At 42.6% G+C, this 26603-nt stretch overlaps 1 protein-coding gene across 3 annotated transcripts in view; it reads left to right on the top strand.

Moving 5' to 3' along the window:
- The window catches only part of LRP5 (LDL receptor related protein 5), a 271539-nt gene that overhangs the window by 222487 nt on the left and 22449 nt on the right, over positions 1 to 26603 (top strand). For all 3 annotated transcript variants that reach the window (XM_019485201.2, XM_014604244.3, XM_019485200.2), the window contains exons 12-19: positions 1971 to 2294; positions 3273 to 3475; positions 6720 to 6931; positions 8251 to 8441; positions 18326 to 18535; positions 21322 to 21447; positions 25183 to 25419; positions 25941 to 26051. In XM_019485201.2, coding sequence (XP_019340746.1) covers positions 1971 to 2294; positions 3273 to 3475; positions 6720 to 6931; positions 8251 to 8441; positions 18326 to 18535; positions 21322 to 21447; positions 25183 to 25419; positions 25941 to 26051 — 1614 coding nt within the window. The remainder of the gene's footprint in view (positions 1 to 1970; positions 2295 to 3272; positions 3476 to 6719; positions 6932 to 8250; positions 8442 to 18325; positions 18536 to 21321; positions 21448 to 25182; positions 25420 to 25940; positions 26052 to 26603) is intronic.

Here is a 26603-nt window from a genome sequence, read left to right as displayed (position 1 = left end):
TTGCTACATTTCCTCTTTCCAAACAGCCTAGCCCAAGTCCTAGATCCTCTCTCTAGAGAGATTTCCCATCACCCTGAAGTCCACCTGGGTAACAAGCCACATGCCTGGATGAGTCAGGAGAATTTAACCTTTTTCCAACAGGGTCAATAGCTGCTAGCAGGGTGGGATCTTACAGGCAAAAGTTACCAGCCTGCTAGAGAGGTTTAAAAGGGGAAGGGGAAACAAAATGGTTGGTGACATGAAATTAAATTCTGTTTATGTCATGCACACGATTAGTTCTACTAAAGCCAGTCAAAGCGCTTTCACCAAACAGAGTTGAGAAGCGTTTTCCCCAGGGCCACATTAACACATGGCAAAATTACAAAACTAGGGGTTATTTATCCTTGGAAAAGAAAGGTGGGAAAGAGCATGACTCAGTTTTTCCCAGCTGTTAGGAGCACAGTTTAATGAGGGGCGTGTGGTTTGTTACCCAGGTGGACTCAAACATAAGCCCTATAGGCCAGATCTGGCCAACGGCACCCTATAATCCAGGGCTGGGCAAAATGCAGCCCGCCAGGCCATTCTATCCAGCCCACGGGGCCCCTAAAAAAATTTGAAAATTAATATTTATCTGCCCCTTGCTGCCTGTCATGCAGCCCTCGATGGCTTGCCAAAACTCAGTAAGCGGCCCTCTGCCCGAAATAGTTGCCCACCCCTGCTATAATCCTGGTGCTGCCCTTTTTGCTGAGCCAGATAATCCTCAGGGCATGCTCACTCAGGCTGGTATCCTGGACCAGCCTGGATGGGTGCTGCCTGGGTTGTATCAGGCATGCGAACAGGAGAGGGGGAAGAAGAGGAGTCAAGTCAGTGCCACACTCCTGCAGCTCAGATGAGCTTGACACCCCTAGTCTAACAATTTTCATTTCCTCCTTCTTCTATCCTGTTGTACAATGTGAAGATAGGAAGAAGTTTCATGAAATTAAAGGGCTGTAACTTCAGTAAAAAATAAAATATGTTTACTAGTAGCTATCTGTCTAGGAAAAATAACATCCTCCTAACTTTCTTGTTACTGGAAAGTGCCCTTTTATGCTCTGCCTTCTTCCTCCCATCTAGGCTAACTCAAGTCCTGGAAAAGGCAGGGCATTCTGTACATTCTGGCACTGGGTGCACGTTAGAAGAAATGAAGGCACCCAGGGTACATCTCCACTTGGTGTAAATAGGCAATTGGCATAGCTGCCTTGGAAACATGTAGGAAGTGGTTACAGCAGAATTTGCCACAGAAGTTCATTTTGTTCAGTGTCAGGCCTCTGGCAATGGCCAATACCTGCTGTTCCAAAAGATGATAAAACTATTAGTAACCTTGCTAATTAAACAGTGTTGAATATGGGAGTGTTGGGAATCTTTCCATGCTAATGATGTCTTAATCATGCTAAATATCTATCTTTGTTGGCTTTTTTGGCAGGGGCGGAGGGCCGAGGAGGGATGCAAAAGGGGTTACTAAAACAATCTAGAGGAATTCTATTATTAGATCTGTCACTTAACTATATGTTGCTTGTGTTTTGTATATTAAATGTTTGTTTTAACTGGATTAAATATCAACCAGGGATTAAGATTATTCATAAATATCTTGCTTTGGATCCAGTTGGGGGTACTGACCGCATGATATTACTTAGAATTTCTTAAAATGGCATTTTTCAGTAGGGTTACCTCTGAAGTAAGAAACTGCTCAGTGTGAAGAAGGAATTTGACTAAGAGAGGCCAAATTTTAAAAATAATTATGGGTTACCTATAAAGAGAAATTGTTTAATTGGAACTCAGAATTCCATAATATTGACTCTGACCAATTTATTTTTTCAAAAATAAAATGTTTTTGTAAAAAATTAAGCAAGGTATTAATGCCAAATTAATAATCTTTTATATGGGCACTTGAATGCAACTGTGCTCAGTTACTATGTGCATTTATTGCTAATGGTATGTAATTACATTTTCAGGTCAAGAAAGGGAAATAATAGCAGATGATCTGCCTCATCCATTTGGATTAACCCAATACAGTGATTACATCTACTGGACAGACTGGAACCTTCATAGTATAGAAAGAGCCGACAAGACAAATGGAAAGAACCGAACACTAATTCAGGGCCACCTGGATTTTGTGATGGATATATTGGTCTTCCATTCATCACGCCAGGATGGCTTAAATGACTGTGTGCAAAATAACGGACACTGTGGTCATTTGTGCCTTGCCATACCCAATGGGTACAGATGTGGCTGTGCTGCTCATTATGCCTTGGACCCCAACAGCAGGAATTGCAGTTGTACGTGCCTTTTGTTTCTCATGATATTCACAGGCACTTATAGGTCTTTGCTGCTTGTGATTACTTTTATTAGAAAAAGGGATCGACACCTGTACATGTGAAAGTTACTGGTTTTAAAGGTGATCAAAATGAAGAGAAAAACATGGGTTTGTGCTCTTCTTAAAATGTACAAATTAGGACTGGAACATTTGCTTGCTTTTTAAGTCATAGACATAACAGCCTTGTCAAGTCTGGTCTTTCTTGTTTTGCTGGATGTGTTTCTTGGGTGATTCAGATGTGCAATAGAAGTTTTCCCAGCCTCTAATTGAATGAGTGGGTGGGTGTGAGTGAAATTTTCAAGGCATCTTTTCTTCTGAGTGTATTAGTTATACTAGTGTTAATAGACACAACAAAAATAACATGTAAGAAAATAGGGTTTTTTAGATAATCTGGACAAGCAGTCACAAGCCCTTTCAATTAATCAGACTTCATTTTCATTCTCCAGTGGTCCACAGAGCCCTTCCAGATGAGGCCTAATTTTCACATGTGGATAAAAGTCTTGGGTAGAGGCACCATTGTTGGATTGTTGTTCAGATTTAGATGATCCTGCCACAAAAGCTTACACACACGTTTTTCAAGTACCCCTGTCCACCACCAGAAAGAACGATTAATCACCCAAAGGGATAATATCTGAAAGTACTTGCCTTTGTTAGTCTTAATTTCACAGTTGTTATTCTAACAGCAGTATGCTCCCTGCTGTGGAATTCAAATCTTCTATTAATATTAAGGGAAATACAGTCTTGGCATGATAGTATCATCTTTCCCTTCCAAAACAATGAAGCGTTGAATAAAAACAGGACCATTTAGACTTAATAGCAAAAATCACAAATTGGGAGTAATTAGTTTTCATTGTGAATACTTTTTATCCCTCCTGAAATTTTTCTTGGTGTTATGTATTGCATTTCCTCCTCTTATGCACTCTTATTTGACTCATTTCAGCACCCAGCAGCTTCTTACTGTTCAGCCAAAAGTCTGCAATCAGTCGGATGATCCCAGATGACCAGCAAAGTCCAGATATCATCCTCCCTATGCATGGGCTAAGAAATGTCAAAGCCATTGATTATGATCCCTTAGACAAACTGATTTATTGGGTGGATGGACGTCAAAACATAATTAAAAGAGCAAAAGATGATGGTACCCAGGCAAGTTTACATGTTGCATACATAAAAAAATAGTATATTTTTGTTTGAAGTTTTCAAAGCGGCCATCAGTTCTTAATTTTTATTCCTGCTAATATTTTTACTCATGTTTAATTTTATTCTCTGTGGAAAGCATGTAATGATTTACATGACCCAAGGTCTAAATTTGCACAGTCATGTTGCTATATAGTGTATATATCATAAACTGTGGACCTTACAACTGTGATAGATAATCAGTGACATGAAGCACACTTTTGTATACCTACTACTGAGTTAAACACTTTTAAAATCAGTGCTGTGTATACCATTCTTCAGTGGTATCATGATTGTAAAGATGCCTGGGACTAAAAAACAGTACTGTCATCTCAAAATCACACTTAAGTCCCAGTTCATTTTAAAGGGCTTTGCTGACTAAAGATGGATTTAAGCACATGCTTAATTGTGTTGCTAAATCAGGGCCCTAAATGTCTTGTTCCAGCTACTTGAACAGTAGTGGGGAAAAGTGGGTTGCTACTTTTAGATAATGACAGCCACTCCATTTTTACCATATTCTGGGAGTTCAACTGTTTCTCTAAACATGCCATTAGAAAAAATAGTATGCAAACAAATTTGAGGTGTACAAGATTTAAATGCACAGTTCTTTGCCATCTGTAATCTCTGTTACATGATTTACAAGGAGTATAATCTATCTATGTCTTCTCTTTGTGCATTCAGAGACCCAGATACAAGGTACCTGATGTGTAGAAGATTGGTGTAATTCCAACAAACGAAGGAAAATTTTCACTTTTTTATGCCTTTTGATTAATGTCTTTGGATTCTTTGGGAAGGATCAGGGTTGGGATGAATTACTAGTTGATGATCTTTCAGGGATGTTGGTTGTAGCTGTTTTGGTCTAAGGGCACAGGCAGACAAAACTCTTTGGGTAGAGATGATATCTCTTATTAGACCAACTAAATATTTGCAATTTTTTTTTCTTTGCAAGCTTTTGCATTCACACACCTTTCATCAGGCCAAGGAGAAATTAGAGATGGTAAAACTTCTCCCAGTAGAAAAGCCAGTTTGTAAAAAGCTGTTCTCTGAGAAATTATTTGCAAACCCATTTGCAAATGCATTCTCACAAAGCAGCTTTTTACAAACTGGCTTTTCTACCTGGGAGACCTCTTACCATCTTTAATTTCTCCTTGGCTTGATGAAGGGTGTGAGAGCCTAAAGGCTTGCAAAGAAAAACATTTTTTTGCAAATATTTAGTTGGTCTAATAAAAGATATCACCTCTACCCAAAGAGTTTTGTCTGCCTAGTTGGGGGTGTGGAAGAGTTTTGAGAAAGTGTTACACAAGGTGTTAATTGTTGGAGCCTAGTTTCTCTTTATCGGTACTCAATAGGTGTGAATTACATTGGAGATTAATTTGCTCTGTGGGGGTTTTTCTACTGTATTGCATTGGTTAAAGAATGTTAGGGGCTTTGAAGAAGTAGCTTCTCTGGAAATTGGACTTTCCAGTTTACAATTTTCACTACTTATGCTTTTGCTGAATTTTGTTACTTAATGGTCCCATGAATTTTACTAATTAATGCTTTGTATGGATATTGGATATTATTTGTCCATTTCTGGGTAAAGTTCTCCATGCGTATGGAAGAGGATGGCTTTGTTTTATTTATTTCCATATTTCCTGACAAGATGAATAGTCTACACCTACAAATAATGCCTTGCCTGCGTCACTGAGCACAACTCATATTATTAAATCAAGTTTGTAAAAATCCAGTGCATTTTTGCAAATTCACAGTTTTTTTCTTGAAATTGTTGGCTTAGACCAGCAGTTCCCAACCCAGGGTCATGACTCAAATGAGGGTCGTGGGGGCAATGTCGGTGGTGCCGCACAGAAAAGACGAGCCGCACCGTGTGCTGGGAGCTCCCCGCCCCCCAGGCTGCCACTGCCGCCACACTCCGCTCCCAGCCACGGGGTGCGAAAGAAAAAGGTTGGGAACCACTGGCTTAGACTGAGTATAAACTGGACTGCTTCACTTCTTGAGTCTTACGTACTTGCTTTGATGTTGCTGTGTTTTGGAATTGAAAAACTGCACTGTGTAAGTCAAGGAAGCAGTTATGCTCATGACAGTCACTGTGGCTGCTTATAAGCATTAAAAAATACCCCCAAAAAAGTGCTGTACTGGAATAAGCAGTGCAGTAGTTCGACCTAGCTCTGTATAGATTGGTCACTTCAGTGGGGCATTTTGGTGATTTTATCTAATAGCTGATTCAATTAGCTGTTACATCAAAGTGCCAAAAGCCCCACTAAAGTGTCTGATCTGTACAGACATTGGGTGAGCCGGGTCCGGCTAACACAGTGCCTCTTCTGGGCATACAGTGGGCTTGGTGTGGGAGCGTGCTGAGTTTACAGTGCCATTTTTTGCTTTTTTTTAACATCTGTAAGCAGCCTCTGATACCAGAGGTGATTATTCTCAAATTTTATTAGAATACGCGGCTTCCAGGATGAGTACCCAGAAGATGTTGCAATGGAACCACAGTATTGTTAATACCAAGTTTTAAAAAGCATGAGCTTTTAAAAATAATACATTTTAGTTTCTCTTAGGTTTGTGGGTCTTTCAGATAGATATGTTTCCAAACTTTTCTCCATAGAATGGTGAGGGCTAGAATATTACATTATCAAACTGGCTAGCATAACCTAGCATAACCAAAGGATAGCAGTAGCCTAGGGCTTTATGAAAAACACCAAATATTGTGAGCTCCATTCAGAAAATGGGAAATAATTTACAACCATGCTCATGTGGACAGGGCAACACTGCAAGAGCTCAGCTCATGGAGAGGACAGCTGAATTAAAAACTGTTCAGTTTTGTAACATAGATGCTTCAGATTTACACAGTTAACTTTATAAGATGGTCCTATAAATGGGTTCATCTTGTCATTAAGACATCTAATCTATTCTGTGCTTAATTAATAAGTGTTCCATACATATTCTTGTCCAGACACATTTTGATTGATTTTAGTGACAGGGTTTATTCAACTACATTTCAGAGCTTTTTCACAGATATGTTGATTTTATTCACATATTTTCCCCTTGTTCAAAGCTCAAATCTTTATTTGCTCCGTTTTGCTCCTTGCTTGCACTTGGTCTTTGATCATTTTGGATATTTCTTTATATATAAGGATGCAAGTTCCACCCATCCTCCCTCTTCTCCCTCCACCAGAAATGAAGCATTTCCACAAACCGTGTCTTTTTTATCTTGTAGCCCTTCACTGTTATGAGCACTCCAAACCAAAGCCAGAATCCAGAGAAGCAACCACATGATCTGAGCATCGATATTTATAGTCACACCTTATATTGGACCTGCGAGGCCACAAATTCAGTCAATGTCCACAGGCTGAATGGTGAGGCAATTGGAATGGTGTTACGAGGAGATCATGACAAGCCAAGAGCCATAGTAGTTAATGCAGAGCGAGGGTAAGCCTGCTTTCTGTGATTTGGACAAACAGGGCACAGGGGTTTTTTTTATGTATCCACTTTGTACAATATCTGTGTGTGCGTGTGTGTGCGCGCGTGTGTGCATGGTGTGCACATACATACATTTGATTGCTTTGGGCCAAATTCTCAGATCCTCTGAAGGACACATTGCCATCAATGTTAATAGAGTCATACTGAGTTTATGCCAGCTAAGGATGTAGCCTGTGATGTTTAGTCACCCAGAAAATAGTTTGCAGAAATGGGTCAGGTCTCCATTGTGATAAAATATCACAGCAGCTACTAAGGCAATTGGATAAGAACAGAAGGTTTTCCTTTCTGTGTACTTTCGGCCAGTTTTGCCTAAATTTTATTTTGCAATTGTGTTTTTAAAAACCTTGAAATGAATTAAAGCAGGTAGCACATGCTGGAGTGATTTTTCCATGGCAGAGGAAATACAAGGAGTTGTTTTGCTATGTCATAGTTTTAGTTATATTCAGGATGCCACATCTCTAGTACATAGTTGCATTAACTTTGGGTTTACAAGTAAGGGATGAGCCCTTTTACTGCTCTCTTTAATAAGTTGGATGCCTAGTTCCCTGACCACTAGAAAAGTAGCTTGAGAATCATATGTTTGACAGATGTTGTCTGACAGTATTCCATAATCGTGCAGACACAGAAGTTCCAAGAAAATCTGTCTGGAACAATTGCAGGGTTTTTAGTTTACTGTTCAATTAGGGTATGTAGGATAGTGTACAGTGCTTGATATATTTAACTCATCTTAGAGGCCACTGCAGGGAAAGAGGGATTTGAGTCATATTGGGATAGACTGACTAGGACCTGATTCATGTTTATGAAGGCAAATTCTTTCTTTCTGCTTTTGCAATTAAAATGGTGAAATGCGTTTCCATGTTGATTCCAAAAACACTCTTCCTCACTAGTCCCAAGCTTTCCAGGCAATCTTTCAGGCATGTTTAAATTAATCTACCTTTCAGTATAAAACCAGAAATGATGTGGAGGAATATTAAATATTCTGAGAGCTGAAGTCCATAGTGACTCCTTTGCCGGACTTCTCAGAGAGGCGCCATTCTTAAGTAGTCTCTTGTGTTCTGTGACCTTCATTCTCATTAATTTAAGTGGGATTTTTTCATTTGCTGACAGGGAAAGAGCCTCAGGGAGAAGGCAGGATTTTGAGGGGTCACTGCTGGAAGCTAAGCCTTGGGAGGAGGTGTGCTGGACAATGCCCATTGTTGTGATCCAATGATAAACCTCCACCTGCCAAAACTGTTGGTTAATTGATTGCCCTATCTGTTCATAATCAGGTACATGTACTTCACTAACATGCAAGAACGAGCCCCGAAGATCGAGCGTGCAGCCCTGGATGGCACAGAGAGGGAAGTGCTCTTTACTACTGGGCTGATCCGACCTGTTGCACTAGTAATTGACAACAAGCTTGGGAAACTCTTCTGGGTGGATGCAGATCTCAAACGCATCGAAAGCTGCGATTTGTCAGGTATGTGGTATGCCATCTAAGCCCTTTGAGAAAGGTATAGGTCGCACATAGATTTATTCTCTAATAAGCTCAACAAGGGCTTCTGTAAGCTCCAGTCATGCCTTTGTTGCAGAGGCAGCTGCAGAAATGATTGATTGCAGACCTTCTCCTTGGCAGTACCCAAGTGATCAGAGAATGTAAGCCTCTTAAAGGATGAAAATACCATACATGAGTGTTCCATTTTTTCTGAATCTCTAGCTAAAACTGAGTTTTAAAAACCATACACAGGCTAGGGCAGGGGAATATGTAAGGTAGGTGATTACAGTAGAGGTAACTTAAAGGGGAATTGCCAGACTTGGAGCTCCCAAAGCATATCCTATTTTTTTTATTTCAAATTTGTCTAGAATTGTGATTAAGCCTGCCAGTGAGAGTTAAGGCAAGCCCTGGCAGTTTCCTCCCTCCATTCCCCTCCCCCCCCCCAGCCTTCCTACTGACAGTCATGCAAATTTATATTTATAATAATAATGCTTGGCTTCTATAGATCTGTTGCTCACAAAGCATGTTGCAAAGGTGAATAAATATTATGGACCCCTGTTTTATTGGTGGAGAAAGTAAGCAATAAGGAGATTAAATTACCTGCTCAGTGTCACTGAGTCACTGGCAGAGCTGGGACTAGCATCTTTGTTTTCTGGCACACTTCAGTGTCATTCACTCCTGATTCCTCCATACATCGGGGAAAGCAGCCTGTGGAAGAGTGATCTCTAGGAAGCTAGAGGCTAAACCATCAATTGGAACAGGAATCCAAGGCAGGGTTCAGAGAGAAGGTGGCACAGAGCCCAGAAGAAGGATGGAAGGTAGGGAGAAGGGGAGCAGTTGTGCAACAGAGCACCCCATAACTGGGAAGAAAATCTCAGGATAAGATTCATATATAGATTGTAAGGCCATCAGGGACCTTGGAAAGATGCAGAATACAGAAATGCATTTGGAAGAGGGACCAGAAATCAGGAGAAGATGTTTAGCTAAGTAGTGGTGGTTTAGGGTTAACATTAGAGGTGCACCAACATATCAGTCACATATCACATTGGCACCAATAAAAGGAAAATTAACATTATCAGCAGTCGGCCCTTTTTGGCCAGTGTAGCCGATAATGTTACTGATAAATGCCACATGTACGCACACAGCTGCAGCATGCACACAGCCAGGAATGCAGCTTGGCACCATGGAGAGCAGCGTCCTGCTGATAAGTCTATGGTCGTGAAGCAGCCTCGGGGACAAATTGAGGCTCCTGTGCTGAGGGAGGGAGTGGGGCAGAGGCAGGCACTGCCCAGCCAGGATAGTGAATGCGACCTTGGAGCCAGGAGCAGAATGGAGTGGGCATCAGCTCATCTGGGCAGTGCAAGGAGTGGGGGCAGCTCCCTGCTGTTGCATGCACCCCAGGGGGAGGCCTGAGGGGTATGTGACCCTTGGGTTTGTGTGCAGGGCAAGGGCTGCCTGCTCTCTGCGGGCTTGGGGCCAGGGGCTGCACCAGCCTCTTCCCCAAAGGGGGGGGGGGTAGGCTGGGGCTGGGCTCTGAGCAGGCAGGGGCAGGGCAGGCAGTGGCGGTGCTGGGAGAGGTGGCTACGGGGAATTTTGAGGTGGCTATAGTTGATTCCATTGCCACCCCTCCTAGCACCACCACTGCCCACCCTGCCCCTGTCCACTCGGAGCCCAGCCAGCCCCCACCCTTGCTAGGCAGCACCTGCCCCTGCCTCTGCCACACTCCCTCCCTCACTGTGGGGCCCTCTATCTGTCCCCCCACACCCCTTCTCTCCTCCCCGCCCATTCCCCTTCGCCCCCCCCCACAGACTTATATCTGACAAGACGCTGCTCTCCAAGCTGCTAGGCTACATTCCTGGAAATCAGCTATATGGCTGGTTAATAATCAGCTATCAGTATCAGCCAAGAAAATCTTTATCGATGCACCCCTAATTAAAATGCAAAGATGAGGGGAAGGGCAGGGAGGACAGGCATCAGTGGAAGCCATGCAAAGGTTATGGAGCAGAACACAAATATTGGGAAGTAAAATGATAGTGTAATGAGTAGGGAGGATAGAAGCTTTCCTTAGGAAACATGAGAGAAGTTGCGGGTACAGCTGTAGCTGTATCAGACTGCACCAGGAAGGAGGGTAGTGAATGCCTGTCATAGTATCTACAAATGGACAACTTAAGAGTGTTGACAACTGCACTCACGGAAGAGGAAAAGGGGACTAGCTGTCATATATAGATATAGATCAGGGGTGGGCAGTTGTTTCAGCTAGAGGGCCGCTTAGTGAGTTTTGGTTGAGGGTCGCAAGGGTAGCCCCACTCCTTGACAGGTGCCCCGCTCCCTGGTTGCCATCTTGGGCCCTGAAGTCCCACCCTTAACTCCTGACCTTTGCCACTGGAAGTCCTTTCCCTTGCCCCCAGAAGTACTCTTTTTGGGAGAGGAAGGTTGCCATCTTGGAATCAGAAAAAAACCAAACCATACACTAAAAGTCAAACACGTACTATAATATTTTAATGTTATTACAAAACAACTTTTGTCATGATTTGTGTTTGCATACTGTATATAGAGGTGATTGCATAATAACTCAAAAATAAAGTCTTACTCTTATATATTGTATATGAGGGCTGGTTGGGGGTGGGTGTGTGTATACGGTGGGGTGTGGGAGGGCTATGAGGGTGTGCCTGTGGGGGGGGGCATAGGGTATGTTGGGGGGTATATATGTGGGGGGTTGTGGGGTCCGGATGTGGGTGTGTGGGGTTTGTGGGATGTGAGGGAGGATGGGGGGGTGTGGGGACCCCCCCACACACACACTTCTCCCCATGGTGCACAGCCCTTGCCATGAAATGGCAGGCGCTCATGGCCCACGCAGTTGCTGCCACCCAGCAGCGTGTGACAAGGAGCACAGCCAAGCTGACCCTCCTCTGTCTCATGGGGCTCCCTGCGGCACACATGCAGCTCCCAGTATTCATGCGCCGCTGAGGGAAGCCCTGCACGATGGAGCTGGCTGTCTGCCCCCTGCTGTGCATGTGGCGGGCCAGTAGGGGGCGCTCCTGCATTGAGCCGCCCACCTCCCTGCGCCCGACCACCTTCCAGGCTCCGAGTGCCTCCCTGGGGTGCCTCCCGTCCGGCCGACCCCTTCCCTGGAGCACACCCGCTAGCCTGGGGTTCCCGCTGCCACCATCCAAGGCTCTGGACTCACTTCTGGCTCTGCACACCTTGGAGAATGCAGGCCTGATCGTCCAATGGGTCCTAGACCCAATACAGGCACTTGGGGCACTTTCCCAAGTCAGGGGCTTAATAGGAAAGCCTCCCTTAGTCCACAGACCTAAGGGGCCTCCTCGGCATAATTTAGACCCACCCCTCAATAAGTCTCCCACACCGGTCACAAAGGAGAACTTTATTGATTACAGGGTAGGGCGGATACAGGGTAAAAGGTAGAGCAATATCATAGAAATCTTACAGGAATATCAGAGGAATCACATAGAGCAAACCAGGGTGGCTGAGGTAGCCGTTTAAACACATCTGAGTTACTGAAGCTAAATATCTAATCGGATCTTTAGTATCTTACTCACACACATCATCCAGAGGTGGTTGTTGTTTCCTCTGGAGGCAGGGCACTCTTGGAGCATACGGTGATGAGGAGAGAGCCAGGTTCAGATTCACCTGGATGACCGCATGGCTAATGGCTGACCCCCTTCTTCTTGGCCCGGGCCCTTAAATAACCTCTCTGACCTCAGCAGCCCGGTCCAATCGAAGCTGCCAATACTGGCCACAAACCGACCAATCTCCCAAAGCATCCCTGGCTACCTGGGCCCGAGCAGGGCAGGGTCTTTCCCCCCCCCGCCCAGGTGACCAGAGCATCGCCTCCCAGGCACCAGGCTTTTGTCATGCAGACAAGGTGGGAGATCCCCACCCTGAGGGATTCAACACCCGCCTCTCAGGCTGGCTGAGACAGATCTCTGCAGAGGGGCACTGATGGTGGCATTTCTGCCACAGTGCAGGTCTCGGGACTCTGCTAGAAGCTCCCACCAGCCCCATGCTTCTGCCCAGCTGCCGCTTCCCTACCTGCTACCTGGAGCACATGCTGCTCTAGGGAGATGAGGAGGAACCACCGGGCTCCAGGGAAGCTAAGCAGATCCCCTGGCGGCTGCGCAGTGGCAGCAGCAGCCCAGCCAAGAAGCTGTGTGCTGGCTGGGCCTGGCCCTTCCCCACACGAGGGTTGGAGTGAGGTACATGGGCTGAATAGAATACAATTAGTTGATGGGTGCCTGCGGGCTGGATGAAATTGTCTGGTGGGCTGGATCCAGCCTGCAGGCTGTGTTTTGTCCACTCCTATGTTAAACCCATCATCTTGTCTATAGGATTTGCATTTTCATAAGCAAGTAAGCTCTTTCCCAGCCTGAGCTAGTGATGATTGTGGAATCCTGTAAGGCCTTGTAAACATCTTCAGGTCACTGCTAAGTGAATAGAAATATTAAAAAAAAATATTTGAAGTAACTGAAATTTATAAAATTATTGAGATCAGAGCCTCTATTTTGGGTTTGATGAATGCTTAAATAGAGGGATTATTTGTCCTTCATGCTTAACGTTCTCTTTCATGTACATTTTAATTTCCACCTTCAAAAGATTACACATCTATTTCATAGGGGAAATCAAAGTATTTAATTACTACAGAAATTAGATGCTTCTTTTACTTGTAACATGTTTTTCATTATCTTTATTAGTTAACCAGAAAATGACCTCTATCTGTAGAGAGTAAAGTCCTTCCTTCGTTCAGATTTTTTTCTGAAACTACAACACAAAAGCTGCCATTCAGTCATCTAGGTGCCCTCTGACACTCTTAAAAATATACTAATTAATAACAAGAGTTGTCAACTACCCCAAATCAAATAACCTACCGTAATTAGTGAAATAACATATTTAATCCACTTCCTTCACACATTCTCTAAACAAGTACCTCACCACCACCACTGAGCCCTTCCCAGGCATGGGAGAGAAAAGATGGATCTCTGGAGAGGGTGCATTAGATCTGGGCAAAAGAAAGCCTTTGGTACTGGCAGAGAATGCCCTACCAGCTTCCCTGCTGAGGCATTAGCTTTGGCACTTATATAGACCACAGCCATGGCAGTCACTTGTTTGTGGAAAGAGTGAGGAGGAGGTACTGATGTGAAACTTGTACCACTTCAAGACAAGAAATTGCACATTTATTGGGTGTTTTTTTTAAAGGGAATGTGACAATTCTTCAGAATTAGTTTATGAACTAATTTCAAATAGTGGGAAAATCTTTGACCCCCATTCATTTGTCTTTTATTTGATCTGTGTATATTGTGCATGGCTTCTTTTGGCAGTACCATAAATGTCAATAGATGTAATAATCTTCTGAGCCCATTTAAGAGCAGCTGTAATTGAAAAAAATGCTATATTTTCATGAGCAGCTGAGTTCTAAGTAATTTAAACAGCAAACTAGTTGAACCTGGGGTTGATTAACTTTTCTACTCGTGAATCTTGATTCTGTCATCTTATTCTGTGGTCATACAAAACAGTTTCAAATGCCAGATTGAGAAAAGCCAAGTTATCATTGTTCTGTAATTCAGTTGTGGGGCATCAGTACGACTGAGTTCTGCTTTTATTTCCATTTTTTTTTCTTTTTTTTTTTTTTGCAGAATATGTCTGGTATGCACAAGCAGGAATTGTCTGAATGTGGCTTCTGTGGCATAACAGTAGTTTGAGGTGTCTCTCATTTGGCAAGAGCAAACAAAATTATAACTTATAAACACCTTTTATAAAAAGTTACCAACCCTGTTATTATATGTGCTATTGAACTGTCATCAATTAAAGATAACAGCAGCCAGAACAAATTTTCATTTAATTTGATTTTAAATATAAGCCCAAAGTGTTTTGAACAGTAGTTGAACTGAGCTTTTTTTTGTTTGTTTTGTTTAGAAGAAAATACCACTTTAATTTACATCCTTTTTTTTTCTAAACACCAAATTTCAGTTCCTTGGTTGATTGGGCAAGAGTGAAGGAGCGGTATAATTGTTGGTTATAATGTGGTCAGTTTTTTGATACATCTACATCAGTGTGAATGTGGAACTTGGCTTCCCTCATTGTAGGCACTCTACAGTTGTAGAAGAGGTGACTCTCATTGCCCCAAAGACCTTACAATCAAGATTTACAATATGAAATTTTAGTGTTGAGTGGCTTAAACTAACATTACGTCAAACATTAGCTTACTGGTTAGACAAAGACAGCTTAGTATCACGTCATTCAACCCCAGTGGGATGAGCTCTTAATTACAGTTTTTTGGTGTGAAACCATGCAATAGGCCCTGGTCTTGGTCTGTACAGCTTGGTCAAATTAATTGGTGAGCTTACTAAGTAGCAGTTTTGAAGCTTATTCTCAGGTGGTAGTAAACATTGATTTAAAAATCTGAACTTCATGTTAAATTCTTGAAACACAGAGCATCGTGTGTCTGTCCTACTGAAATAAAAAGCCTAGATTTTTTGTGCTGATTCTGAATTAAGAATATGTTTCCCCTCCTTCACTCTCTTTTCTGTGTTCAAACTGTTGGCTCATCAAGGCAGGAGTTGCCAACTTGTACTGTTTTTTGTGGGAAATCTTCCAATCCTGGTGGGGGTCTTTATGCATTATCATAATATAGATGATTTGTAACATGAAGAAAAAAGCTTAACTGGAGACAAAAGCTGTGTCAGGGTTGCCAACCCAATACACTTTTTTACTGACCATTTGCAAACTTTTTATTGACAGCCAAGCATTTTTACTTGCAAATGTTTTTCCTGATATGTTTTTTATAAAATGTAGATGAAACCTTGCTGCCAGGCCCCAGTTAGTTCAAGTTGGGTTCAAGTTTAAGTGAAATAATGGGTTTAACATCAATCATAGTAAACAAGCAAAAAAGTTTGGTTGTCAGTAAAATTTTGAAGTAATTTTTTCCTTGGGTTGGCCAACCCTGCTTAACTGTAGCTATAGTTTTACACTGTTCTGCCTGACACTCACTCCCCTGTTCCTTCCCACCCCTGGCCCAACCTCATCAGGGGTCTCCTACTCACCCTGATGCCCTAAGCTGCACCATGCTGTCCATCCCCAGCTCATCCTGCATCCCCCCCCCTCTCCTCCCCCCCCTGGGCCCACCCTCCCCGTCCCATGATTTTACTGATGATTAAAGTGTTTTAACAGACTTTACTGACAGCCATTCTTAGCCTGAATTTTTTTTACTGACTGTCTGTAAATTTCCTAATGTTTGGTAACCTTGGGTTTTGTACATTTGTTCAAATAATTTGAGAGAATTCTTTAGGGTTTGTTTTCCTGTTGGAGAAACTTAATTGGACAGATGCTTGAATGCTGAGCCATTGCACAGCCAGCAGACCCCTACATACACATCTCAGGGTGCACTGCAGGTGCTGCGGTCTGCCTGGCCACAGATGACAGCAGTGCACAGGACTGCCCAGATTAGCTGACCCAGATTACCTTAGAGACTGTATTCCCCTGCAGCACAATGTGGGTGAAGAGGGCTCCCTGTAGGGCTGCACCAGCCTCAGTGGCACACTGTCTCCCTGGACCCATGGTGGAAAGGCTGGGAGCAAAGCAGACTGGGATGCCAGAAGACTGCTGCAATTTCTTTCAGAATGTACATGTACAGAACTTTGCTCGCCCACGAGAAACTCTCCTGGGAGCCATTTAATCGTGGTTGTTCCCAGGTTATTTTTCTCCTGGAGTGGCTTTTTTTTGCTCCGGGAGAAAAATCATGAATGTCTGTATGCTCATGGTTTCTTCTGGGAAAGCAGCAACTCACCCTGTAGACATTTTATGTTTCTACTTGGCCAAAAGCTATCAGTCAAAACCAAAGCATGATTTTGCCTTTTTTTGTTGTCTTCTATCAAATGGAAGCAGAGAACTGTTGAGTGCTTTTAGCATCTTCTCAGCTCCCTTCTTTGTGATGATACATACCAAAATGGACAATCTGGATAGAGAGAGATGAATTAGCAGTCCAAAGAGAAATAGGGTATATGTTAATCTGTTCACTGCTATTTTGAGCACTGACTGAATGTGGAGGCTTATTTGAAAGTGGTGATACGATTGGAAAGTCTCCATGTCAAATAGGAAATGCCTCAGGGACCTCAGACTGCGCTGGTGATGCAGTTTGCCAGTATTCCTGAAATCTGAGAGAGTGCCCGGGTGGTACCCCAGCTAAGTGAGATCTGCTTGTAATCTTTCTGTATTTGACAGACTCTCCAGAACAGCATTGCATAGCCTCTGCAGCATACAGGGACCTGCTGACATCTTGTCAGCAATCCTAGCATGGGCAATAATTTGCAGACAGATTTATATAAGCCAAGCTCATTATGTTGATGTACCTGGTTTCCTGCTCCCCCCCCCCCCCCACCCATAAACCAACTGTACTTGAGTTGAATTGTCTTAAGATAAATAGGAAACTTTCCTTACCCATAAAGTGCTGTATCTCATGCTTTTTTCTTCCCTTTCCATATTGTTTGCTACATTCCTTACATCAATGTTCATTTCATTTCTTCTTCCTTTTTTGCTACATTCCTTACATTCATTTCCTTTCTTCTTTTTTTTCCCCCTTTCTCTTCCTCAGGGTTGCTTCATCTCTTGCCCTTCTACATTGCCTCCTCATCTCTTTCCTTTCATAGACCTTACTTCTCCCTCCCTTCTACCCTCCTCCCATTCTTCCAAGCTAATCTACACTCTGTGGTCCCACCATCACTCATACTGTCTCCCATCCCCACCTTCTGTTCTTCTGCCTTCACCATTTTTCACCCATTATTTTTTTCAATGGCAAATCTGCGTCCTGAATAAACCAGCTACTCGCCCCCCACCCCCCCCCTTCTCTTCAGTGTCTCCCTCACTTTGCTCCTGAGGCTGCCATCTCCAGCTAGACACTTCAGTGCTTCAGTTTTCAGTCATGTAGCAGAAAACAGAACAGAGCTGGCTTTTGCCCCTTGCATGTTAGCCATCTGATGGGTGAGATGGGGAAAGCCACTTGTGGCAACCAATGTGTAGGAAGGGAAGTAGGAAATCGGAGTAGCTGTTTGGTGCTACAGGGAATTTTTACAGGAAAAATAATCCATACCAATAGACAGCACCTGTGCTTTCTCCACCTGCAGTCTTCTGGGCAGGACTCCACATGCTCTCTACTTTCTAGAGCAAGTGAAGCAGGGGAAAGAAACAGCACGTGATTAGTCTGTGATCATTCATGCACTCAAAGCAGGCAAATTAAGGTGACTGAGGCCACAAAAATGCCAAAATTACTTAATGTTTACATAGCTGACCTTGCAATTTCAGTTGTATTCATAACTTAGGTTTGTATGTGTGTATATACCATATTTATTTAAGGATTTTATATGGCCCTCATCTCTGTGATACTGAGTTGTCAGCTTTTAAATTTTTATGACCGGCATCACTAAAGTTCTTATATGCAGATCTTTATTAGAACACCCAATAAGTGTATGAAAGTGTAAGAGCATGAAAGCCTTTCTCAAGAAATATCTCCTTAAAGACCTAATCTTTTAGGGGACAATCCTGCCCTCTACTGCCAACAAATGGTTTCCAATGGCCGTTTAGTATTATACACATGTAGGTCTGAGAGCTGAGTTTACCTGGGAATGCCTGAGGGAGATATTTTTTATTGTGGCCCTAGCAACCATTTCCAGTTGTACTGGATCAGAAATTTGAATTTAAAACTCCAAAATGCATTCCTGATGGTGACTCCATTCAGGTATAAAGTGTGTTTTGGAAAAAGGGATGGAGGTAGGAGGGTGGGGGTAAGGGGGGGAGCAGTGGAAGAGATGTAAACAAGTTGGCTGTTGCAAAAACCCAACATTTGCTTTTGATGATGGCAGGAGCGAACCGTGTGACCCTGGAGGACTCCAACATCCTGCAGCCAATGGGCCTGACTGTTTTGGGGAATCACTTGTACTGGATTGATCGCCAGCAGCAGATGATTGAGAGAGTTGAGAAAACAAATGGATCCAGGAGGTCGCGGATCCAAGGTCGAATTGCTCACCTGACAGGCATTCATGCTGTGGAAGAGCTCGATATGGAAGAATTTTGTAAGTTTATTTCAACGCCTAGTTATGCTGATACTGGTTTCTCTTTAAACTTCTAAATCAAGTGCACAGCATATATCCCAACGTGTGCATTTTTTGATTCTTCAGTCTCCAGCTTGCAGTAAACCCTGATATTCACCCTAAAGAGACCACATGGAGTTCTTGGTTTTGCTTCTTTTTTTAAAAAAACAAACAAACAGAGACTGCTGAAAGCCAAGAAAAATTGTTTTTCTTAATGAACAATCTTGACTATTTATTTAACACCCAATATACCCAAGGTATTCTCAAAACTGAAGACAGATCCCTGTCCTGAAAAACTGTACTGGGGGTAGGGCTTGATCCCGTAGGGCACTAAGCACGCTGGCATTGAATATATGAGCAGTCCCAGTGACTACAAACAAGTGTTTAGCTGGCGCACACTAGAGTGCTTATCACCTTGCAGGATTGTGACCCTCCCAGAAGAAAATACCATATAAACCTCTTCTCATTCCTGTCATGAGTTGTCCTTGTACAGAACAATGGTGTTAGTATACAGCTAGCCTGCTGGTTTCCTAAAAGAGAGCAGTCTGTTCTGTACCCACATGCACAGTGCATAATTTGCTCCAGAAGCTGCTTAGATATCTATGACCAAAAACTAGATATATGATATACAGAAGTCAGTTATACTAGCCAATCACCTCTGTAAGTGTATGGGCTGATATGCCATGGTGGAAGATGTCATCCCCAGTGGATGACAGGACTCAGCCATAAGAAAAACAGCTGCACTTTATATTTGCATTTCTCAATTGGCAACTTTACAGACTAGAAAAGGCTTGGATTTAAACTACTGGGCAGTAACTTGTATGAGTTCATCTTAGCTGCTGCTGGTAGTAGTGGGGAACTGTAAGGATGGGAAGAGAAGCCTTGTTAGGCCCAGCATGTTTCAAAGGCCCCATCAGTATAGCACTGCAAAGGAGTTTTTTTTCTTTTTTTACTCTGAGCACTATTCAAACAATTAGGGAATGATTTCATGGGGTAACCTAGTGATACTCAACCTCTGTCCCATGGCCAGATCCAGCCAGCAGAGCAGAGCTGTGTCACATGGTCTGCAGGGCTCCCCACGGGTCCAAAGGTTTGGAGGTCATTGCTTCCCTGCTGCCAAAACTTTGGAGGTCCAAAAGTTTGCTGTCACTGCTCCTCTGCTGCCATATTTCCACGCTCCATGCATTGGATCAAGCTGGCACATGGGGCCAGGGCTGGGGCCATGTGCCAGATCACACCTTTGTGCTGACCCTGTTGTGGATTGGGCCCACAGACCAATCCCTAGCACCAGATTTGGCCCACAGACTAACCATGCATCACTCCTCTGGCTTGGAGCCCAAGAAGGTTGGGCACTACTGAGCTAAACCATGAATGGGGAAAAACATGATTTATTTTGTTTATGGTGTGGATCCTGCTCTCTACTTTGAGTCATACTTGAAAGGAAAAACCCTTCAGGGCTGAAATCTGAAGCTGATGTTTTTAAAGGTGAATCTCGTTTACAACATAACAATTTTTCTAAATAAATTTTCTCCTACTCTTTTAACAATGCATGCTAAATGCAGAGGCATCTTGAGACCAGATATAATAATGACATATTTTTAAAGGTGAAGGCAGATTTCTGAGCTTAAATGAGTGATAACACAAATGGAGAGCATGTCTGGCACGGAGCTGTTTCTACATGGCTTCTCCCAAGTAAACATCTCTGTTCATTAGTATCACAGAACATTTCCTTCTGTGTCTTCAGAAATGAGATGGGTTCCAATCCAGCAAAGCATATCAGCGCACACAGGAGACAGTGTTATCTAGCAGGTAGGGCTTTGGATTAGGAAACAGGAGGCAGGTTCTTTGCTCATCTCTAGGACCCTGGGCAGATAACTTCACATCACCATATCTCTGTTTCTTCTGCACCCTATGTCCTGTATATTTTGGTTGCTTCAGCTGAGAGACATTGGGTGCTCAACACTTTTGAGAATCAGACTACTGATGGAAACACCTAATTATAGTCCTAAAATCATAGAAAAATAGGGCTAGGAGAGACCTGAAGAGGTCATTTAGTCCAGACTCCCTGCTCAAATCAAGATGATCCCTGCGTAAACCATCCCAGACTAATATTTATCTAACCTTCTCTTCAAAACCTACCAATGACAAAGGTTCCATAACTTCCACAGGTAATCTGTTCCAGTGCCTTAACCACTCTAAAAAATTATTCCTAATATCTAATCTAAATCTCATTTGTAGCAATTTAAGCCCAGTACCTCCAGTCCTCTCCCCTCTGGACACAGAAAACTAACCTCCTGTTCTTTTAAATCATGGCCTGCTTCTGTGTGCATACTGCAGTTTTATAAGTAATTAAGGAGTTCTTTGAGAGTAAAAGAACTAGGCACCTCATGAGTTGTTTGTTTGTTTGTTTTTAAGTAGTATAAGTTCTTTTTGACATCTAGTTAGCTTCGAAGAGCAGATGTGAAGTCTACTCATTCCTTAAATATACTCTTTTCAAAGAAGCATGTTAAGGTTTTTCTGCACCTGAATTTCCAAATGCCTCTAAGCAATACTTTAAAAATCCATGTGTCACATTGTTCAGGAGCGGTCTAGTCTTAGTGAGACTGTAAATGAACTTGGGCATTGACCTCAGAAGTCATTTATTTACTGCATTCATTTCTAGTGAAATGTGGTGGTTCCTCACAGAAGCAGTTTCTGACTTTGCACTAACTGAACATCATAGTGTATTTACAGTATACAATATTCCCTTCTGTATGTTGTTTATACAGCCGCACACCCCTGCTCCCGTGACAATGGTGGGTGTTCACACATCTGCATTGCAAAAGGGGATGGAACTCCAAGATGCTCGTGCCCAGTGCACCTTGTACTTCTACAGAACCTCTTAACATGTGGAGGTAAGTGGACTGTATTAGATGGGGCATGGGGGTTATACAAGGCAGTGAGTTACATAAAGAGATTTGTGGAACTTTTAGGTCCAGGCTCCACAATGATAGACCTAGGCTCAAAGGTGTTATAGATCTCAGTGTTATTAAGTTAAGGAAAAACTGAGTCATTAACTGTCTTTGGTTTAAAAAGATGAGGTTTTCAAAAGCTAACTCCGCGTTCATGAAAGTGAATGAAGTCAGTGGGAGTTTAATGAACGGGAGAGCCAATATTGGGTGTTTGTGATTATTTTCAATCAAACTGTAGGTATTTGTAACTTTTACCTGGATATTTTGTTAAGACTGTTTTGGTTCTAAAGGTAGGTCTTTTGGGGGAAGTTCTCTGTCAGCTTCCCTCTGGGTCAACAGATAACACACTTGTGTGAGAGTGGAGTATGAGAACTGAGAGCTGCTTTGATTCTCCCCCCCCCCCCACCCATTATCAGGAATTCAAGAAAAAGAGAGGGAACAAGGAAAACACAAGAGCTCACCTAGTTGCCTGCCTGCCAAATTATGAAGTTGGCTTCCTGTTTGCTGGGTTTGTTTTTATGATTTTACCATTCAGAAGCATATTTTATCCTTCCCTCTCCCTGTTGAAGGGATCTCTAAGATGTCAAACATGGCCCAGGGAGCCTACAGGGTTCTTAGAGGGGCGGAAAATTCAGGGGCAGAGTGAGCAGGGACAGGGCCTGCCACCAAATTTCCATTATGGAGCCACAATAGGCATGCATGTTGGTGGCAGGAGAGAGAGCAATGGCTGTGCTAACCCCTGCTCCTTTGCTCATCCTACTACTAGGTCTGAGGAGCACAAGTGAGTTTGACACTCAAGCTGGGATCCCAAGCTCTAGCATAAAACTACCCTCATGACATCTGACTTTTATTGAATGCACATAGCCTCTGGAAAAAAAAAGGACCTGTACCTTTCTGCAGAGTAGGCCCAAGTTGAGTGCTTGTATATGCATTGTGTGTTTATCTCTGACCAAAATTTGGCCTTCAGTCTCTCCACGGGCCATGCTCTGCTTCCCATCTCTCAACCAAAATGCTTCTGCCTGGTCGTAGAACCTTTAGTTCTGGCATTGACACTTGTTTAAGTTTGTCTGATATAGTACTTTTGAGGATTGTCCTCTGAAAGTGGTGTCTGACACCAAGTGACAATGTTGCATCACATATCATGGCCTAGCATTGAAAAAGTCCTAATACAGATAATAAGATCACAATGCATCATTTTGCGTGCTCTCAAACAGAGCTGGTTTGGAATGTGATTTGGACATGCTCTTGAAAATCGAGACCATTTCAGCAACACCCAGATGAGCAGGTACCCTTTACCAAATCTTTCATAATTTCAGAAATTGTCAGTGCTTTTAGCATCATACTTAATAAGAGAATAAAATAAGACCTTCATTTCTTTGGAGAAGTATTGCATCTTCAACATTTTGGCTTCTTTGCTGCTCTCAAGATTTTTTTTTTAAATATATGCATTTCTCCAAGATTTCATGTGCTGGCTGAACTTTGACCTCCCTTGGGACGGTCATTTCTGTTATAAACTGTTTTTTTTCCCATGACCACAACATGCTCTGTGGTTTCAGGGTAGTGGTGGTTACTTCTTCAGGAGAAAAATAAATCAATCTCCTCATGTTTCTCAGTACATTGCTGTTGGAAGACATTGCCAGTGAAATATTCTTACCTCCCACTGCTTCATTATCTGCTGCTATAAATCTGAAAATTCAAGGCTTTTTGTCTTCATTCATTTTTAACCTAATCATATGCTAAGCCTGATAAGATTTTTTAACATATCCTGTCTGCAGCAGTAGTAACCCAGAGCCATTGTTTAATGGTAGTGGATAACACTGGGTTGCAAAAGGTCTGCCCACATAGTCCCACAGGCACTGATAAATTTTAGGTGAAAAGGTATCTGTTCAGCGTAATGTGGCATAATGTTAAATGCAGCTCACAAAGTGATTCTCCTTGTAGTTTTCATTGCCTGTAAATATTTTGTCTACAGAGGAAACCTGAGTCAAGAGTTTAATGCCTGCTGTCTCCAGATTACTTATGTATATGGCCTCTTAATTTATCTGTCGCTGCCATTTCATTGTTTACCTTTGAAGTAGTTGGTATTCCAACCCAGAGCAATCAAAATCCCAATTAGTTAAAAAATCATGAGTTTTTTAGCAGTGAGTACATTTCCCATTTCTTTGCCTTTTGGTTTCTTTGAGATTTCAGGTTACACTTGAATCTCATTTTCAAGCTTTTCTTCTTTATGAAGAAGGGTAGCAACTTTCTTTTTAATGAAAGTACAGGTTTTTGTGTAATCATATGGCACAGAGAGCTGGACCTTTAAAAAGCTGTACCAACATCATGAGAGAATGGCCTCCTATTTATTATTGGTCCATTTGTCACCAAAAGGGAAGGTTTGCTGATGCTGGCCACTAGCAGAGAATTCCATATTATACAGTGTTTGTTACACAGCAGGTCAGTTAACAAGATCATTACTCAAAGGGGTTCCTATATTAACCTATGACTATTGTTTTGTTTTTGTTTATTACCTCTTCATCCTCAAAAAATGAAGCTTTGTTAAAATCCTCATAGTCATCAATTTTCAGTATGCTATTACTACTTACGCTTTATATATTCTCCATAATAGACGTGAAGTGTAATCATATACTGCAGCTCTTTAAACCACTTGTTTTACTCAGTTATTAAAACAATAACTGGGAATATCAGTAGAGTAGCAAAGGGATAGTGATCACTAACATCCTTAATAGCTCTGGGCCTGTTTCAGGTTGATGGGAATCTTTCCCTTTCTTCTCATCTGGAATGTTTTCTAGTTGCTTTGCCACAGCAGGTGATTACCATGACTGAAGAGACAGACTCTTCATGGTCGTGGGTAGTATGTAACTTCACTGGTTAAGATCCTAGGGGTGTTTTCTTTCGTTAATACTCTTAACAGGGCACCATCACTGGGCAGGAAGTGGCTTTTGCTGTGCCACTGCAACTTGATATTTGCAACCCTTTTATGAGGTGGCAGCAGCTTCTTAATACAGTGCCTCTGGAGCAACAGTGGTGGGCTTGCCTACATCTCTTGATGGCCCGTAGTTAAAAGCTTGTAGATGAGTCAGTCTTCTAGATGTAGACTGGCCACTAGAGGAGGAGAGCACAAGTCACTCTGTGTAAGCAGGGGTTTTGCAGGGTTCAGGTTAAGTAGTTACTCATGAACCCTGACTGCCAGCTTTATTATAAAGATTATTTTAAACCATGATCAGAAATGTTCTAAAATAGTACAATTTAGGGATTAGAGTTATGTGAAACTAGCAATTCATGCTTTGCAAGTAGATACTGATACTTGCAGTAATTGTTTAAATTTAATTCATAGAATAATCTCTTTGTTGAGATAGTTGCTAAAGCCACAGTAATCATTCAGAGTTCCTGCCATCAGTCCAGTGTTCAGAGACCTGGATTATGCCCTATTTTCCCCTGTCGACATACTGTACTGATGTCAGGATGGCAAGAATTCATTTGCCAAGCAAAAGGGTACATTTTCCCCTTGCTGGAATCTTGTAATTTTCACAACAGAATTTCAGCCCAGACATACACTTTTCCGTAAAAAGAAAAATAAAACGCACCTCCATTCCCTCCCTCCCCTTTTTTCTTTTTATTTGCTTCTCTGGACTCGGATAAGTGAGTGCATGTGTGATGTTTTGTTTTCTCCAGAACCTCCAACTTGTTCCCCAGATCAGTTTACCTGTGCAACTGGTGAGATTGACTGTATCCCAATGGCATGGCGGTGTGATGGCTTTCCAGAATGTGATGATCAGAGTGATGAAGATAGCTGTCCCATCTGCTCTGCAGCCCAGTTTCAGTGTGAGAAAGGGCAGTGCATCGATGCCCGCTTGCGATGTAATGGAGAAATTGACTGCCAAGATAAATCCGATGAGGCAGATTGCGATAGTAAGATTCAGTGTCCACAGCACCTAGCTCTAACACAGACATTTGCCCTGCATTTAAGAGCTTTTTTGCAAAAAATATGTTAAAAATGAATTGTATGCAACTGAAAGTATCCTGTGATTCTCCCCTTCTCTCTCTGTTTCTGGATCCCATGCTTCACAGCAGAAATTTCCATGTTTGCATTAATTATGCTAATTATTAGGGTTTAGTGGGAGGCGGGAAATGCAGTTCATATTAAAAATGTGAATGTAAGAAAAAAAGGTATAAAACTAATTTTACTGCAGACCTGGAATAACAGATCTGCAATTAATTTTGGTGGGCTGTCCTTCCTCCTTTGATTTTTTACCACTTCTCTGCTTCTGCTATGTGTGCACGCCAGAATTTCACACTGTTGAAACTATATGTGCCTTGCTGACCATTATTAAAACTTTGGATTTCTGAAAATATCTAAATGCTCCATGTTATAATTAGATTTGGACTGAGGATTACATGTGGTGATTTAACCCCTGCTTTTTCTCTTCCAGCAATCTGTCTTCCAAATCAGTTTCGATGTGCCAGCGGTCAGTGCATCCTCAGAAAACAGCAGTGTGACTCCTTTCCAGATTGTATTGATGGTTCTGATGAGCTCATGTGTGGTGAGAGGTCTTTTCTTTGAAATGAAAATGGACTGCATTCAGGCAGCACATGTTGCATTCCTGCCTCAGTTTGAAATGTATAGAATGATGTGTGTTTGGATGACCTTGAGGCTAAGAAGGACTGACTCAACCATATCTTGCCACTAAACTTAGTCTTGCCCTTTCTTAGGACACAGTCTACAACAATGCAAGTGTAGTTGCAGCCTGGGTAGCTAACTCTAGCTAACATGGGTAACAAATAGGAGTGCAGGTGTGGTAATATGAACTTTAGAACAAGCTAACAACATAAGTGCAAACACAGCGTCCTCAGCCCCCACGTTGGTGCAACTTCTTGCTGAAGCTGCTGCCCTGGGACCCCAGGGGCAAAAAGGGTGGAGTAGGTGAGCAACAGCACTGTTCAACCTCAAGACCCCAGAGGCACACTGGTGATCACTGAGAGTTCACCAGTCATGCACTGCACAGACAAAGGGGGTGTGACTACATGCCCTCCTCCCCCTCCCTTGCCAGATCTGCCCCTGCTTGGCACCATCTATGTTACATAAACAAGCTCCA

Source organism: Alligator mississippiensis, chromosome 2 (assembly GCF_030867095.1).
Source record: "Alligator mississippiensis isolate rAllMis1 chromosome 2, rAllMis1, whole genome shotgun sequence".
NCBI classification, from domain to species: Eukaryota; Metazoa; Chordata; order Crocodylia; family Alligatoridae; genus Alligator; species Alligator mississippiensis.
This window is presented reverse-complemented; position numbering and strand designations above follow the sequence as displayed.